The sequence below is a fragment of the Xyrauchen texanus genome, chromosome 25, assembly GCF_025860055.1.
Source record: "Xyrauchen texanus isolate HMW12.3.18 chromosome 25, RBS_HiC_50CHRs, whole genome shotgun sequence".
NCBI lineage: Eukaryota > Metazoa > Chordata > Actinopteri > Cypriniformes > Catostomidae > Xyrauchen > Xyrauchen texanus.
This window is the reverse complement of record NC_068300.1, coordinates 4976934-4996486: the sequence shown is the minus strand read 5'-3', so window position 1 is coordinate 4996486 and position 19553 is coordinate 4976934. Positions and strand designations below refer to the sequence as shown.

The 19553-nt window shown below is 41.0% G+C and overlaps 1 protein-coding gene across 1 annotated transcript in view; it reads left to right on the top strand.

Annotated features, from left to right (window-relative positions):
- The window catches only part of LOC127618946 (uncharacterized), a 647429-nt gene that overhangs the window by 304864 nt on the left and 323012 nt on the right, over positions 1-19553 (top strand). Inside the window, 1 exon segment of the mRNA XM_052091648.1 lies at positions 9612-10177. Within this exon segment, the coding sequence (XP_051947608.1) occupies positions 9612-10177 (566 nt within the window).

Sequence of the window (19553 nt, the reverse complement as noted above, 5' to 3'; positions counted from 1 at the left end):
TACCCAATTTCTTTATCAACTGTTTGTTCACTTGATACATAACAGACACCCCAATATATCATGTATTTTGGTGTATGAAATTGTCCGTTCAAGCGCATGAAGCTGTGAAGCGAACTCTCATCGGCGTCGCGGCGTTAGTCGCTGACGTGCTCGCTTCGCTGTGTCACACAAACTGCTTTCGAAAACATTTATTTGAGTTGTTTTGCCTTTGTTGAGTTGAATAGTGTAAAATCGGCTTGAATGTTCAAGCAGGCAACCATTGTACACAACCAACAAACCTTCGTGATGATCGCGAGCAAAAATGATCTGCGCCTCGAGGATTGCGTGTTGTCAGAGACAATTAAACAACATCATACTCGGAAGTTTTGATACGTTAACGCTGTCTCGATAGAGAAACATCTAACAGGACATCACAGCGGCATCACTAGACCCCTTCAATAATTCATAATTCAATATATTGATACCCGATTTCTTTATCAACTGTTTGTTCACTTGAGATATAGCAGACACCCCAATATATCATGTATTTTGGTGTATGAAATTGTCCGTGGATCCTTGAGGCTTTTTTGTTCCCAATGAGAAATGAGGCATGTACACCAAGTTTCAGAAGAATTGGACAAATGGCATGGAAATGGTATCACTTTGAAAATATTTTTTTGGGGCGTGGCCTGTAGCACCACCTATGGTCGAATGTGGGCCATTCTTGGTTTGTGGGTTCCTGTTGGCCTGTAGTATCAATGTACAAAATTAGAAAATATTTGACCAGAAAATGGGAATTTTGGAGTGGCCTGTAGCGCCCCTAGAGGCGAATGTGGGCCATTCTTGGTTTGTGGGTTCCTTTTGGTCTGTAGAATCAATGTACCAAATTAGAAAATGTTTGACCAGAAAATGGGACTTTTGGGAATTACCTGTAGCGCCCTAATGGCGAATGTTGGCCATTCTTGGTTTGTGGGTTCCTGTTGGCCTGTAGTACCATTGTACCAAATTAGAACATTTTAGACCAGAAAATGGGAATTTCGGCATGGCCTGTAAGCCCCCTAGGGGTGAATGTTGGCCATTCTTGGTTTGTGGGTTCCTGTTGGCCTGTAGTATCAATGTACCAAATTAGAACATTTTTGACCAGAAAGCGGGAATTTTGGCGTGGCCTTTAAGCCCCCTAGTGGCTGAATGTCGGCCATTCTTGGTTTGTGGGTTCCTGTTGGCCTGTAGTACCATTTTACCAAATTAGAACATTTTAGACCAGAAAATGGGAATTTCGGCATGGCCTGTAAGCCCCTAGAGGCTGAATGTTAGCCATTCTTTGCGTAGTACTTCAGAGTGATGTCATCTTGAAGCATGTTAGGTTTGAAAAACCATCAGTCAAAATTACATTTGATTTATTGACACGTATATATTGTTAAAATTTGGACATTTACATAAACACGCCCCTTTCAGCCATTTTGTATCGTATTCATTTTTCCTAAGTAACGTTTTCAAGGATGTCCATTCTACACATGTGTACCAAATTTCAAGTCAATTGGAGCTACGGTTCAGGAGAAGAAGAGTTTTGTAGGTTTTCACAAATTTTCAACGTACGGGAAAATCCATCATGGCGGAAGTTATGGGTTCTTGAGGCTTTTTGTTCCCCATGAGGAATGAGGCATGTACACCAAATTTCAGAAGATTTGGACAAATGGCGTGAAATTGTATCACTTTGAATTTTGTTTTTTGTGGGCGTGGCCTGTAAGCCACCTATGGGCGAATGTGGGCCATTCTTGGTTTGGGGGTACCCGTTGGCATGGAGTATCAATGTGCCAATTTAGAAAATTTTGACCAGTGACTTTTTGAGCTATTGGGGCTCAAGGAGAAGAAGAATAATAATAATAATAATAATAATAATAATAAAACCATCAATTACAATAGATTCCCTCCTACGGAGGAATCTAATAATAATAATAATAATAATAATAATAAAACCATCAATTACAATAGATTCCCTCCTACGGAGGAATCTAATAATAATAATAATAATAATAATAATAATAATAAAACCATCAATTACAATAGATTCCCTCCTACGGAGGAATCTAATAATGTTAGCATAGATGCCATTCAATTTATTGCAAAGTTATGGATCATGATAAATGTTTCTGGTTTCTGCAGACCTATCTAAAGCAACCTAATTGTGAGTTGAAGGATAAATTAGGTGTATGCCTGGCTAAATAGATGAGTCTTTAGTCTAGACTTAAACTGAGGGAGTGTGTCTGCATCTCGTCTAACAGTGTTATGGAGACTATTCCATAGTTTAGGAGCCAAATACGAAAAGGATCTTCCTCCTTTTGTGGATTTTGATATTCTAGGAACTATTAACAGGCCAGAATTTTGTGGTCATAATGAACATGATGGAATATAGTATGGTAGGTCACTTAATACTGTGGAGCTAGACCATTCAAAGCTTTGTACGTAGTTAACAGAATTTTTTAATTAATGCAAAATTTTACAGGTAGCCAATGAAACGATGATAAAATGGGGCTAATATGATCATATTTCTTGGTTCTCCTCAGCACTCTGGCTGCTGCATTCTGAACCAATTGAAGTTTATTTATTGAACTTTCTGGACATCCTCCCAGTAATGCATTACAATAGTCTAGTTTTGAGGTCATGAACGCATTAATTAGTTTTTTGGCATCAGCAACAGAGATCATGGGCCTTAATTTAGCAATATTTCTTAGGTGGAAGAATGCTGTTCTGCAAACGTTAGTAATTTGATTTTCAAAGGACAGATTGGTATCAAATATAACACAGAAGTTCTTCGCTGTTGAACACGATGTAACAGTACATTCATTGAGTCAAATTATATTTTAGCGGCTTGTTTTTAGAGGTTTTTGTTGGAAATTGAGTAGACAAAAATGTCTGGCCATCCTGTCTTTTATTTCAATGATACACTGCTAATTTGGAGAATTGTGAAATCTCATCAGGTTTTGAAAAAATATAATATGGGGTATCATCAGCATAACAGTGGAAACTTATTCTACTATTCCTGTTAATATCTCCCAGGGGAAGCATATACAAGGAGAAAAGCAGAGGCCCTAAAACTGATCCCTGTGGCACTCCATACTTTACTTTTGTTTGGTTTGACAATTCCTCATTTACGTAGACAAAGTGGTAGCAGTCTGCTAAATAGGACTGTGGCAGGGTGGAGGGCGGGGCCGGGTCGTGATCCTACACACCCGGTCCCATAATAGGCTAATTATGCCTCCGTGAGGTTTAAAGGCCGACTGCAGAGTATCGTGCGGGAGAGAGAGATCGTTAGCGGACATGTCTGTTTATGTTGTCTTTTAAGTTTACCATTAAACTATTATTTATATCGTCAAGCCGGTTCTCGCCTCCTCCTTGCCCATCCTTAACTGTGTTACACTGGTGCCGAAACCCGGGAATTAAAAAGTTCCAAGCATGGAGAAATGTTGCCCCATAGAGTCCTCCCAGCTGGCGGAGGTCCTCCAGTCCCTCGCGACGCTCCACTGAAGCCACCAGCAGTCCCTGCTTGATCTCCGGCAGGACCAAGATCGCCGTTTTTTTTAAATCATGCAGGCTCAGGCAGAGGACCGGCAAGCCATCCGGAGCCTCCTCAGCCAGGAGACCGCGTCGGCCAAAACCGCGACCCCGGACACCCACGCTACGCTGCCCCCGCCCACGTCACAGAAGATGGGGGCAGCAGATGATCCGGAGGCCTTCCTCGATTTGTTCGAGCGCACAGCAGAAATCTGGGGCTGGCCGCTCGAACAGTGGGCAGCCCGCCTAATTCCTCTCCTGTCCGGGGAAGCTCAACTTGTGGTATAACAACTGCCGGCGACGAACCTCCTGGCCTATACAGACCTGAAGAGAGCCATTCTGCAACGGGTCGGTCGGAGCCCGGAAGAGAATCACCAGCTCTTCCGGGGCATGAAGTTGGAAAAGTCCGATCGCCCGTTTGTGTTTGCTCAATGGCTCCGGGACGCCTGTCGGAGGTGGCTGCTCACGGGGGGCCGCGACGTCGAGGGAGTGATCGACCAGGTGGTACTGGAGCAATTCGTCCAACGGCTGTCCCGGAAGATGGCGGAGTGGGTCCAGTGCCACCGCTCGGCGTCACTGGAGGAGGATGTTCGTCTGGCGGAGGACCATTTGGCGGCGATCCGAGGGCGGACGAGCCCTCTTCTTCTCTCTCTCCCCTTCCCCTGTGTCTGCACCCCCCTCCTCCCCCTCCCCTGTGTTCTCTCGCTCTGTTCTCTCCCCAGGGCCTGTTCCTGCCCCGCGCAGGCGTGGAGTGTATGTGCGACCAGCTTCCCAGCCTTGGGAGAATGTTCCTTCCCCGTCCTTCAGCCGCTCTCCTCCTCAGGTGGGAGTGCCCGCCAGCGCAAGTGCGGGCGTAACGCCTGGGCCGGCCTGTTGGAGGTGCGGGGACCCAGACCACTTCCGGGATCAGTGTCCGCTAATGGAGGTGGGGACGGTGGTGCGGGTCTCCGACGTCCCGCAGGCTGCCCCCAATCGGGCTGGAGCATACCGGATTCCGGTAAGGATCAGGAGGGGTATTTACCAAGCTTTGCTGGATACCGGCTGTAATCAGACCACCATCCACCAAAGCTTGGTTCAACCCGGGGCTTTGGGTTTAGCTAAACTGGTGAGGGTGAGGTGTGTGCACGGGGATGTTCACAAGTATCCCATGGTGAAGAAACCATAGTGTAGAGGCAGCGGTTAGTTCACGCCTCACTCATCCGCTTAACTTGGGTATTGATTGGCCGAATTTTAGAGATATTTTAGAGGGTATTTGCGCAGATGGGTCCTGCATAAAGAGGTGTGCGGTGTGTGATGTTTTGGCAGGGGAGGCGGAGTTGGGGCTGTCCTCGGCTGCTCTGAATGACGAGGGCAGGGGCGAGGTGGCCACCCCTCCTCTCAGGGAATTCCCTGAGGGGGCTTCCCTCTAGAGCAGTCGCGGGACGAAACCCTTATACATGCTCTTGACCAAGTGAGAGTAATTGATGGTCAACAGCTTCGGCCGGGCATCGCCATTTCATACCCGTATTTTGCCATGATTAAAGATCGGCTATATAGAGTGACACAGGACGCTCAAACAAAGGAGGAAGTGACACAATTATTGATTCCACGGAGCCGCCGGGAAATGGTTTTCCAGGCGGCTCACTATAATCCTATGGCCGGTCACCTAGGGGAGCGAAAAACACTTCTCCGTCTAATAGCCCGTTTCTATTGGCCGGGCATTGGTACGCGACGCGATATCCGGAAGCAGTGCCTCTGAGCAACATCTCCGCACGTAGTGTTGCAGGGGCACTCTTCAAGATAATCTCCCGGGTGGGGATTCTGAAAGAAATCCTCACGATCAAGGCACGACTTTCATGTCACGAACACTCCGCAAACTTTACGAGCTCTTGGGCTCGATTCGCACTAGCGTTTACCATCCACAGACAGATGGCCTAGTGGAACGATTTAATAAAACGCTCAAGAACATGATTCGTAAATTCGTACATGATGACTAACAAACATGTTGTGGATTTTGATGTTTCAATACTTTTTGTTAGCTCTTCCTGAACTATGACAGCGAAGGATTGAAGTTGCACGTGAGGAAAATTACAAGGCACTGTTTTCTGAGGTGCTATGACAGATGATTGCATAATTCCAATTTTATTTTGGATTGTTTCAATTTTATCAGTAAAGAAACTCGTGAAGTCATTACTCTTGTGCTGTGATGTAATATCTGGTTCTGTTGAGGCTTTACTCCTAACCAATTTAGCCACAGTACTGAATAAACACCTTGGATTGTTGTTGTTGTTATTTTCTATGAGTTTTCTAAAATATGTTGACCTGGCAGCTTTTAGTGCCTGTCTGTAGCTACAGACACTAACCTTCCATGCACCACGAAATACTTCTAATTTTGTATTCTTCCACATGCGCTCCATTTTCTGAGCTGCTCTCTTGAGCAGGAGTGTGATCATTGTACCATGGTGCAGGGCTTATTTCTTTAATTTTCTTGAATCGAAGGAGGGCGACACTATCAAGAGTGCTAGAGATGACTGTATTTATATATTCTGTTATTTCATCAAGTTCTTCTGGGCTTTGGGGTTTATTGAGTGTATGAGATAGATCTGGAAGATTATTAGTGAAGCTATCGTTAGTGGTCGAAAGAATAGTTCTACCTGAACTATAGCGTGGTGTAGATTGAGTAACATTAGCTGATCACAGCATACAAGAGACGAGGTAATGATCCGAGATGTCATTGCTCTGCTGCAGAATTTCTATAGTATCAACATCAACTCCTTATGACAGAATTAAATCTAGCATATGATTATTGTGATGAGTTGGTCCAGTTACATTTTGTGTGACTCCAAGAGAGTTGAGAATATTGATAAATGCTAATCCCAATCAGTCATTTTCATTATCTATGTGAATGTTGAAGTCACCAACAATTAAAGCTATATCTACAGCAACTACAATATCTGATATAAAATTATCCAATTCACCAAGGAAATCAAAATAAGGCCCAGGTGATCTATATACTGTAGCAAGTGCAAAAGACGAGTTTTTTTTTTAAATTTATATCTGATTGTCACATTAAGCATTATTAGTTCAAAAGACTTAAACTTCTATCATATTATAATTTAAAATAGAGATGTCTTGCACTTTGTATGTATGTCTTGTTGCTGTCATGACTGCTATCTTGAAATTGCACACAAGACTTTCACCTACTGTTGCACTTGTGTACATGGTAGTATGACAATAAAATGATTTGATAAAAAAAAAAAACAGTGGGTGAAATGATATGTGTTGCCACACAGTCATATGTGTACAGGGAATACAGGAGTTTTTTTTATACCCCAATTTTATGCATCAGATCACAAACTAATAAGCAGAATGGACATTCTGGTCAAATTAATATGTTGTCTAGATGCTGCCATTTTCTGCAGGAATGTGAGGAGGTCTTTAAAAAATATTTTTAATATTATATAATATTTTTTTTACAAAGCTTCCCTGTCTCCCCATGCCCAGTCTATATTGGTTCCTTTAAAGTCTTTACCTGACCTGATTCTTCCTTCCTCTATTTGTGGCTGATCAAATTTTGTATCCAACAAAGGCACTTTATCAATTCATATCAGTTCAGTTATTTCTGGAGGTAACGTTTTGGACCGTATGAATCTATAATCACGTCCAGTCAACTGACTAAGTCGTCAGTTTTTGTAAAACATTCACGTATTGTAGGGGATACTTAACTGGGTCGGGTAATTCTTTGCATATTGCTAGTTCCTCTGTCATAGTGGAATTATTTTATATCTGTCTGGGCACTGGATAAAAGGAAATGCAGCTACTGCGTTTTCCTTTGTCACGGCTGTTTCTATTATATCATTTGTGCTTGCGATATTACAGGGGGGTGTATGGTGTTGTTGCACTAAGAGCGCTCGCGGTGAATTCGTATGACTGTGGTGGCGGTGTACTTTTGCTATTAGGGCTGTACACAACGGCTGCCTGTTTGTGGAACTTGCCCGTGGTCCAAAACTGGTTTAATTTTATTTATTTTTTATACATCATGTGACTTTCATATATTTGTTATCCCATTGTGCCCCCATCTGCCTTTTACCATAGATTTAGCTTCGTTCATGTCCCTATTACTAAATGAACCATCTGATGGATATGGATCTAACTGCATTTTTTCTTCTTAACCAGCTGGCCAAATTACTAATATACGGTTCAGTATTGTATCCTTGGTTATTACGAAACATCCATTGTTTTGGAGTTTCATCAGGAAGTGGACAGCTTATGTCAGATCCCATATCTTTATATTTTCAAAATGTCACAGTTTTAATTGTTCAAATATCACAGTTTACTTGATTTGGATCAATTGGGCCAGGTATTTCTGCTTTCCCAGCCTAGTTGGTCTCGCACTGCTCGCCTATGATCTGTTGGCATGAAACTCTGAAGCACTTAAGTTTACACAGAGACTAAAGATACTTTAACATTCATCTACAATTTACGTTATTACAGTTAAAATTTTCATCAGAGTTATGCAGTATTAAACATAATTACAATACGAATTTTATGATCGTAATCACAATTTGTGGTCATGTACAGTACTATTATGCCTATGTTATAATAGTGTTAATTCAACTTGTGTAATTTGATGGCTGAGTCACAATCAATGGTATTTTTTCCCCTCCGAAATTGTAATGGATCAGCAGGTGTTTATTCCTTTCAAACCGTCTATCCTTTTATCATGTTCTTCATTGCGTATTGGCATTGTGGTGAAAACCATTGTGGTGAAAACCCTCTGATCTACAACCATGCCGATAGTAGTTTTTGATTCTATTTATCTAATGGAAATGTTATTACTTGAGTGCCAAGTTGCACTTGCATTTTATCAATTTGAACTATCGAGGTGTGACTGTAACCATGCACATATCCCATGTATGTATCAGAACTTAAATATATATTGTAATCTAAAAATGTCAAACGCGGATGCAGACTATAATCTTATTTCCATAGGACTTTATTCCAGCCTCTTCCCACCTTAGTGAGGATATGTTAAACTGCAACAGTAAATCTGAGGTATTCTACCTCCTTTCTGTATCTCCCAGAGCTAGAGCTCCCTTTCCAGGGGCACATTGATGCAGAGAAACACTTTTTCTAAAATTTTGAATCATGATAGTGAACTGCAACACCACAGTATTACCGTGTTAGTAAAATAAGGTATTACCTTCCTGTATTCCTAATAGGGCAAAACGTCTCTTGAAAAAGAGGTACCCTAACACAGCGCAAAAATGGAATCTATGTTTTATTCGATGTCTCTGCAGACAGGAATATTGTCAAATAAATAGATTGACCTTACCTGTCTGGAGAAATCCCGGACGAGCCCCCAAAAGTGTAAAAGAAAACATGTAGTTTACTTGGTAAGGTCCCTCTATCAATAGTTTGTCTCAGTCTGAGTGTATCAGTTCCTTCTCTTGTTGTTTATTGTTCAAGCACATCTTTGTATTTCATTCAGTAAAGCAGTGTAAACCAATAGAATTTATCAGAATAGTTTCTTCACCGTATATGGGTTGACCTAGTTTAACATAGTGGACTACACAATAGCAGAATAGTTTCTTCCACGAAAGAGAAACCAATAAGAAAGAGAAAAACAAGAAAGAAAGAAACATCTTGTTCAGCAGTTAGTCTTATGCAAAAGTACAATGTCTCATATAATCTAATATCTCACATGTTAATTGATATACCATGTAATTTATCCAATTAAATTGTGTAATTTTATAGATATTCGACAGCCCTAGTAAATATATACTTGTATATAAATTACACAGCAAAAAACATCTTGACCTTTGTTGTATTCTGCCACATATTGCATTAGGGTTCAATTTCTTTTTTACATTTGTCCCTCTTCAACTGATTTGTCAATTTACTTTTGTTCATTGTAGAGCTGATGGAAGTGAAAGAGGAAAGTCAAGAACCGATTGAAGTGGAGGAGAAACCTTGTGATTTCAAAATTGGAGAAAAATCTTTGAGTGACTCAAAAAAGCCTAAAATAAAAGCAGCCAATAAATCTTTAACCTGCTCTCAGTGTGGAAAGAGTTTAACATGTAATAAAGATCTTAATATACACATGAGAATTCATACTGGAAAGAAACCTTACAAGTGCTCACACTGTGGAAAGAGATTCACTCAGTCACAACACCTGATAATACATGAGAGAATTCATACTGGAGAAAAACCTTACAAGTGCTCACATTGTGGAAAGAGTTTCACTCAGACACACAACCTGAAAATACACGAGAGAATTCATACTGGAGAAAAACCTTACAAGTGTTCACACTGTGGAAAGAGTTTCACTCAGTTAATTTCCATGAAAATACACAAGAAAATCCATACTGGAGAGAAACCTTACAAGTGTTCAGACTGTGAAAAGAGTTTCAGTCTGTCACATTCCCTGAAAATACACGAGAGAATTCATACTGGAGAAAAACCTTACAAGTGCTCACACTGTGGAAAGAGATTCACTCAGTCACAACACCTGAAAAAACACAAGATAATTCATACTGGAGAGAAACCTTACAAGTGCTCACACTGTGAAAAGAGTTTCAATCAGTCAAGCAACCTGAAATCACATGAGAGAATTCATACTGGAGAAAAACCTTACAAGTGCTCACACTGAAAAGAGTTTCACTCAGTTAAAATACCTAAAAAGCCATAAGAGAATTCATGCAGGATAGTCTTGTCAAATTATTGTGATGATGACTCTCCACCAGAAGATGGCAGCACCTGCAATCATTAGACTACATGCCCGTATTGGTGGTGTGATGTTGTACAACTTGCATCTTAAGAACATTTTATGTATGAACTGTATTGTTGTTCTTGTGTTCCAGATGATCAGGTGCTGATGTGAGCAGAACCCCACTAAATGTGAATCTTTGCTAAAGCAATATGCTGAAGTTGTTGTTTGTTTCCATTTGTGGCATAAAGTTGATTACAACAAAAAACAACACACAACCCCCCTACAATGTTAAAAGTCCACCCACTCCTCGTTCTTATATTTCTATAAATCAAAATGTGTGTCAAAATGACCGCTTTTCATTTCTGCTCTAAAGTGACATCACTTTAGGGCAGGCCCCGCCCACGACTGGTGACGGACTTCACCCTATTGTCATAGATCCACCCGTGAGTGATCTACACACAGTCTGCCATTTTTTTTCCACGCTGGAGAAGATACAGTGAGAAGAATAATGTCTCAGCTTCGTAAGCATCATAAATGTTCTGTTGTTGCTGTAAAGGTGAACATAAGAGTCTTCATGTAGTCCCGGCATCAGAGCCACTGAAGAAGCGGTGGACAAGTTTTGTTTTTGAAGGAAATGTGCCACAAAACATACAAAAATGTGTGTATGTTTGTGCAAATCATTTTACACCGGACTGCTTTGTGAATGAGTGTCAATATAAAGCAGGATTTTCAAAAAATGTGATTCTCAAGCATGATCAGAAACAACTGTTTGTGTTCCAGCTTTATATCCTGAAGATGTTTCGCACGTTATATTTTGTGAATGTTTGCAAATTGCCTTTCTGAATGTGCTTGTCAGCTGATTCCACGGCTAATGCAGCAAAAGTTAGCGTTGTCTCTGATTGTATTCACCAGAGCTATGACGTGGTCGGAGAGTAGCAGCTCATTTGCATTTAAAGAGACACACATGAAAACAGCGTGTTTTTGATTCCATCCAAAAAGAGGCATTTACAACATGGTATAATAAATGATCCGTGGGGTATTTTGAGCTGAAACTTCAGACACATTCTGGGGACACCTGAGACTTGTATGACACCCTGTAAAAAGGGGCATAATAGGTCTCCTTTAAATCATTGTTTTACAGTCTGTGGCAGGGTAGGCGACCTTTATCCATCTTGGAGGCTTGATTAGTCTGATAAGGGACCGGGTGTGTATGATCACGACCCGGCTCCGCCCTCCGCCCTGCCACATTCCTCCCTCGTTCTCTCAGGCATGGGAGCCCCCGGCATGATGTACACCCCCTCTTTCCCCGGGGAGGGGCGTGCACTGGGATTCTGTTTGAAATGACCTGACTCTTGTGTGACATTTGTTCCTCTTGTAAACAAAGTTCATGCTTTATTTTAAGTTAATTTTTGTTTTATTTTTTACACAAATCTATCGATTTACTTCAGAAGAATTGATTGATGACTCTACTGGAGTCGTGTGGATTACTTTTATCCTGCCTAATTATGACTTTTGGACCGTCAAACAGCTGGCACCCATTCACTTGCATTGAATGGACATACAGAGCTGAAATGTGCTTATAAAAATCTTCATTTCGGTTCTTTTGAGGAAGGAAAGATGTACACATCTAGAATGGCTTAAATGTGAGTCAATCATGAGAGTTTTTTTAACTATTCCTTTAACTTGTGTTGAACCTGTAATTGCATTATTTTAAATCCAGGATGCAGACTAATAAAATACAAAACTAATAAACAGTGCTTTGTAAAAAGTTTTCAAAGTAGTTTTTGTCAGATTCAAAATGTGGAATATATTAAAGTTAGACCCCCACCTGATACACAGTATTGTGTCTCATGACAAATAATAAAAAAGTCCAATACTATTTTTTTTTCTTCTATTTTGAAAGGGGCTGTATGGGAGAGTGGCTAGGAGGAAGCCTCGGCTGGACAAAATCCATGCTTGCCCATAATGACCCAGATAGCAAAAAATTGTCCGCACGGCTTCGTTTTGCCGCCGTCCCCAAGCTGTCGGCTATAGGTGCGTCTCACTGGCGGGGATGAAGCGTTTGCTGCCGAATTCGTCACGCCCATTTCCCAGATAGCAAAAAATGTCCGCACGGCTTCGTTTTGCCGCCGTCCCCAAGCTGTCGGCTATAGGTGCGTTCAGACGGCGGGCAAGCCGCTTTGAAATACGAGGACAGCTTAGACTCTCAAAATCGACCAGCCATGTTGGCTATTATTATTTTTTGCTCCAAAGCCATTAGGGTTTATAACAGATTCTTCACTCTTGATTCCATGATAAGGTAAGGTTTAGGAAATGACATTTAAATTACTTTGAAACTCTGAAGCGATTATACAGTAATATATGTAAAATATATTGAATTATTTATACACAGGTGAAAATTGTTTACATTTATTTGATTGATGCACATTGAGACATGCACCAATAAACCAAAAATAATTCCTTTTTGTAAAACTTACTTGGCAATAAATATCTTTCTGATTCTGATTAGGTTTTAAAATAGATATTTAATACAGGGTATGAACAATTTAGCAGAATAAATTGATGAAGTTAGACTTTTCACCAATGCCTGACTATCAGTGAACAGTGAAAGACATCTGCAACATGGCCAAAATATCGGGTAGCCTATACTTTAATTATTTTTTATTAATTTGCAACCATGGTGATATCTATCATAAACATGAAAATCCCTGTTTTGACGTGAAGGATAAACTCAATGAAAAAGCGAAATTATCCTCTGGTTTCACAGTTGCGCAGAAATTTCGTTTATGTCTACATTTTTTCCAACCTCGATTTTTTTTTTGTTATTTTACCTTTTACAGGTTTTGCAATTTGACCTGTACAAATGTTTAAGAAAGTGTTAAAGTCCCTGTAAAGGTAATACAAAAAATCTAAACACATTATAAATGTTAAAAATGTATTGCTAAAACACATGACAAAGACTGAACAGTGAAGTTCCGCTGTCGCCAAATCTGTTTCCGGTTTACTTGCGCGTACGCCTAAAATGTCTGTTTTTACTCGGCGTCTCCAGAATCTTCCGAAAATACGCGTCAGCGATGTTCATCGCATTGTTGATGCCTGGTCCCCTGCTCCGACAAGCAAGAGGGACAAGGGCTTTAAACTCTACATATCGAGTTATCTGCACAACTACAAGGGTAAGTATTTTAATCTAATGTGGTGTGCCGGCAGATAGCGGCTAAGCTAGTTCGCCACGTGTTCATTTTTAATGTAACGTTAGTATAGAAGCTTGTTTTTTCTTAGTTTTAAAGCAGACTGTTTGTTAATTTTTGTGATAATTGTGATATCAATTATATTAACTTGGTCTCCTCTCAGTTTCTAATAAAGATCAGGACACCGGTGAAGTCACTGTCAGGGCATTGTTCTACAGGTCCATGAGGAAAGCAGATAAACCTCACAGTTGAGTGTATGGTGAAGCTAGAATTAATAAGACCGCAGTTATAGGCTTGTTACTTTAATAGCCCGATGTTCCTGTGGACTCGGCTAAGGTTATTCATGATTAATGTAACTCAAATGAAAACAGTTATTGCAGGCAGGTAAGTTTCCCTAGCTGGTCCCCTCTGTGTAAAATGCGTTCTTATTCAAGTTTTCAACTCAGTCATTCGTTTAAGATGCAATCTTGTGTTATATGTATTAGGCTATCATGATTATACAGTGAGCAAGCTATATAAATAAGTATTTAATATAATAAGTGTAGAGCAACAACCGAGGGTGTAAGGTAAAGGCTGAATATTGTAGATTTATTACAATATGTTGCATGTTTGAATTAAAATACCTGTGGATATGCAGGAGCACACACTCTACAAAGGCCTGACTGGAGATTTGCCTGATCTATCCGTCCTTCAGGTGAGTAGGGATATAACAATAGCACATTTCACTGTACAGTATGATATATCAACCAAAATCTGTATACCAATATTTCATTTTCTTTTTCCTCCCTTTTACAAACAAATATTCTGCTTCAAAAAAAAAAATGAAATTGATGTTATCATAAGGGTTCTTCATTATGAACTTGTATGCCATGCATAACATACTGTGGATAGAAATTACAGGGAAAGTTACTGGTATGATAATTGTGGTTATATTATATTACTATTATATTTAGTGTATTGCTAATCAATATATTGTTACTTCCCAGATGACAGCGGCTCGCTTCAAGAGCAGGTGAAGCAAGTTGGGACAATGTTGAAGACATTTGCTCGCGACTGGGCAATCGGGTACAACTTGCAAACAACACCTGTGGTTGTTGGTTTAATTCCCACTGGGGCCACCTGTACATGTAGTAGACCTAGATATAAATGTCATAGTTTAGTATTTGAAGGTCCAGGACTGACTACTTTATTCTTTTATTCTGGGAACCCCTGTAGGTGCAGATCAAACCCTAATGCTGCGACGTCTTGGGAGTTTGGCGATGTTGTGCGTAGCATGGACGACAAAATGCTATGCTGCAACGTTTCAGTGCCAATGTGTCTGTTGGAGAGTTATCCCTGACAGGGGATCTGTTACTCCCCCCAGACACCCAGGAACATTTGGCGTTGCTTGACAACAGTTTGAGGCAGGATAAAGAGCTCCAGCAACGATTTGTAAGTGTGCCGATTTAGTTTATAACGGTATAGGGTAATCTAAAAAGTACAATTAAGATCATACACTGCATATTCTACAGTCTGAATCCACAGCCTGTCACATTTTAAATTTATGAGAAGCTTCAGAGAAATGTAATTTGTAACATGTTTTTTTTGTATTTTCAGCTTCGGTTTTTGGCAATCAAATGTGGGAGGGACCTAAAGACAACCGTGTGGCGAATGCTTCAGAGTATCTTCTCTAATCACCTTTCCATCAATACAACCTGGACTGGTGTAGGGGATAAAGCATGTTTTAGAGACATATTCCTGAAGACCATTGTTCAAAGTAAGTTGGATATTTTTTTTATATTTAAGTAGATGTGTATGACCTTATTACATTCAAATGGAATGACAGATCTTTATTTTCTACAGGAGCCATCCGGAAGAACCCGGCAACACAGGATGCCACTGATGAGGCGATCCAGGTTAACGTTACGCGTTACCTGAAAGGAGCATCTGAACATGAAGGTGGAAAAAGGCGCCGCACAGCTGAGAGGGACCCACAGCCGACCCCTTAAACCTAGGCTGACTACTGACACCCCAGCATCACTGACAACTGGAACCCTTTCTTTATCCTGCAGTCAGTAACATCAAGACCCCTAAAGAAGCCTGCTAAAAGTGTCAGACTACACTCACCCAATCCACACTGTTCACTGTGGAAATTGCTTTTTTTTTGTCTCGTGACCCTGCTTTGAGGGCAGCTCCTTGGATGAATATGGGATGGTTTGTCCTTTTATACAGGCGCACGAGGAATCACTGAAGATATGCCAATTTGCACTGCCTCATTCTGGGGGTCGGGGAAAACCGGTGATTCTTAGCCCAGAAGTCCCCAACCTCTCCAGACATTCTGATTGGCTGTGTTCTCTACAGCCAGATTTTCTGCTGTTAATTATATTTATTCCCACTTGTTGTCATGTGTAAGTTGAATGTCAAAATGTATATTATACCTGCACATTCCTTGATACCAAAGATCTCAATTATTTCATATACAATTTGCTGCTTATTTCATTGTTACAGTGCTTAACTATTCTATTTTTAAATATAGCTTGTAAATCCTAGATTATACATCTAATACTTGATATTTGCACATTATCTGGTATCAAATATTCTACTTACCGTGACTTTAGTATTGGCTTATTTAATTCCGTCAGTGCTTAACAATTCTATTATAGTTTGTAAATCATATTTCATACCTCTGATACTTGATATTGCACATTAACTAGTACCAAAAATTCTACTTTCATTCCATCACAGTGCTTAACTGTTATTCTATTGTTAAATATAGCTTGTAAATCCTTGTGCCACAGGTCAGCATTGCAGTTATAATGGTATATTCTACTCCAGAGCTTTACTCTAAATTATTACCACTTAACCTATTGTCTGGTTTAACAAATTTGTCTGGTTTGATCAATCATTATTCTTGATAAACTGCATGCTATAAATATATATATATACACAATAAGCGGCGGCAGATCGCTCGGAAAAAGCGTTTTCCTCCGACGGTCCGCCTTCGATATAACGGCGGCGGAGCAGCGGCTGGCCAGCGGGCCGTCCGCGTATCGAAGGCGGTAGGAAGGCGGCTGCCGCTTTTAAAAAGCGGCTGCCGCCGGCGGACCGCCGTCGAACGTGTTTGCGATATCGCCATTCTGCCGCTTCTACTGCCGCCGGCGCACCGCCGACTTCTTGCTATCTGGGGACTTTGTAATAATTCACTTGGAAGATACAAGATGTAGCAGAAGGTCGTGTGGTCTGATGAGAATAAAGTGGAATTGTCTGGCTCAAACACTAAACCATATGTGTGGCGCAAAGTCGACTTAACACATCAGCCACACAACACCATCCCCACAGTGGAACACGCTGGTGGCAGCATCATGTTTAGGGTGGAGCTTTTCATCAGCATGAACTGGCAGGCTTGTGAAGATTGACTGGTTGATGAATGCTGCCAAATACACTGATATTTGTGGATAATAACCTACTTTCCTCTGTCAGAAAGTGTAAAACTGGGAAGAGGTTTGTGTTTCAGCAGGACAATGACCCAGAGCACAAAGACAGAGCAACACTAGAGTGGCTTAAAAAGAAGAAAATTGATATCCTTGAGTGGCCCAGTCAAGGTCCTGACCTCTAATTGGTGTAGAGACCTCAAAATTGCTTTCTATCACCGATCCCCAACTAGAGATTAAGTAGAGATTGAGTGATTTTGAGGAATGGGCTGATATTGCTCCATCACGATATGCAAGACTGGTGGCTGTAATAGGTGCAAAAGGAGGCTTAACCAAGTATTTAATAATGAGGATGAATGATGGTTATGGCATTTTTTAAATTGTCATGATATACAGTACTGTGTACCAGCTAGGGATGCACCGATCCGATACCTGGATCGGATTGAAGACGTGCGATAGCTCTGTGAATCACAAAAGGCTGTGTTTAATAAGTACATTTATAAAATGCATGTGCAGCTCTAGTGCGTCAGTGAATGCCGCTGCTCTGTTGACACACACACCCGCTTTAATTTTAAATTTAATAGGTGTCACAGAGAGACTCACGGAGGCAGAGATATGAACTCAGTAGCAGGGTTTATTGAACAGATGATTGAAACAATGATGTAAACATTGTGAGTAAATCCAGTTGAGCAGAGTGGCAAAAAGCAGGTGAGTAATATCCAGACAGGGTATAGACACGATAAACAGATAACTCACAGCAGTAACCCTATTTTAACCATGATATCCGGAGTGAAACCACAGTAATACAGGGAAACTATAAAACTATATGTAAAAAAATATAATTTTGTCATTATTATGATTTTACTGCAATTACCAAAGTTTAACTGTGATTACTGTTGTAGATTAACCATCGTATTTCTAGTAAAACTTTAGTAACCACAAGACTATCCATGGTAGTTAATTAATCTATAGTAGAATCATGGTAACATATTATACTGTATCCAAACCATAGTTTCCACCAAAAAAACTAAAACAAACCTCAGTCATATTTACTATAGTAAAACCTTTGTTTCCACCAAAACTATGATTCCTACAGCCTACAAAATTACTTTAATTAAACCATGTTTCAGACCAAAAAAAAAACATGTTTTTACTACAGTATGATTTATTGTCTACAGTGTGGAAATTGCAGTAACTTGCAAGAGACAACTTCTCACTTTGAGCACACAAATACGTGTGTCGTTTATTTAGTATATAAAAAAAACACCAGAAAACAAATGGCGCTGACAAGCGTCCTACGTCATCACCCATACAGAACATTTAAAGGGACCACGATACCTGAACAGTTATGAGGAAAAACGCTAAGAACAAAGTACTGTATTTATCACCAACAATATATAGAACTACATTTAACACAAAGGTGAATTATGTATGTCACAGTCACTACACACGTCCCCCCAGAATTCACCAGATCCGAAGAACCAAACTGTCAACGGGGAGGTGGGCGTATCAACCGACCACAACGACTGCGCTGTACTGGAGGTACTGGAGGTTGAGGAGACCTCACCGGGTCATGACGGTGACCCGTCATGACCCGGGTGTGGGGCATGGAGTGTAGGAGGTTTAGGAGCAAGGGGTGGAAGCAGAGCAGTAGGCCGCCCGCGGCGTGGGGGCTGGGCCAGGTTGATGGGCCTGGCCACGTCCAAATGAGCCGGTTTGAGGCGGTCGATAGAAAGTCGCTCCGGTTTGCCGCCTCTGTCCACCACAAAATGTTTGTCCCCCTTCTCCAGAACCCGGAATGGGCCCTCATAGGGCGGACATAGCGGTCCCCTGTGGGCATCAGGGGCGTGTCTAGGGGGAGGCAGTGCCTCCCCTAGGATAAACTCTGCCTCCCCTGAGAATTTGAGAAATAATCTGTCCATCTGTTGTTTTGAGTGTATTTTGAATAGTTGACTGACAAATATGAAACCGGACAAAAGCCTATGTAAACCCCCGAAATCATAAGTTGCCTTATTTCATTGTGCTTTGGCTTTGCACATACTGCATACAGCCTGTAAAAATAGACATAGGCATAATCTAGCCTATAGAATAAGTTCCTTTGCTGTCGGTAGCCTATGGGCGACTCCGTTTCTTCCTCTCTGTTGAATATGCAGCAGGTAGTCGTTGATATCAACTAACGTTACTTAGTGGTGAGATAACAGCAATTAGCAGGAAAGACAGCAAAAATTAAGCAAATGAGGCTTTGGGGATTTTTCCGAAAGAAGTCAGTGGGTAAGAATTCGGTGGAGTGGTGGTGGCGTAGTGGCTAAAGCACAGGGCTGTTAATCAGAAGGTTGCTGGTTCGAACCCCACAGCCACCACCATTGTGTCCTTGAGCAAGGCACTTAACTCCAGGTTGCTCCGGGGGGATTGTCCCTGTAATAAGTGCACTGTAAGTCGCTTTGGATAAAAGCGTCTGCCAAATGCATAAATGTAAATGTACTCCAGTTCAGAAAATCTAGTTGTTTTATCATCAACATACACTATGCTATATAGGGGTGTCCAACCTGCATGTTGCTCTTTAACATAAAATGTATGTGTGTGACTTGTTTTGTGATATTAGTTTGTAGTAAATATACACTTTGATTTGATTAAATGGTTTTGTAGAGCAGTGTTTCTCAACCTTTTTGGAGTATTGGACCCCCATAATATCTGAAACCAGCCTCATGGACCCCCCTACCCCTGTTCTCACCC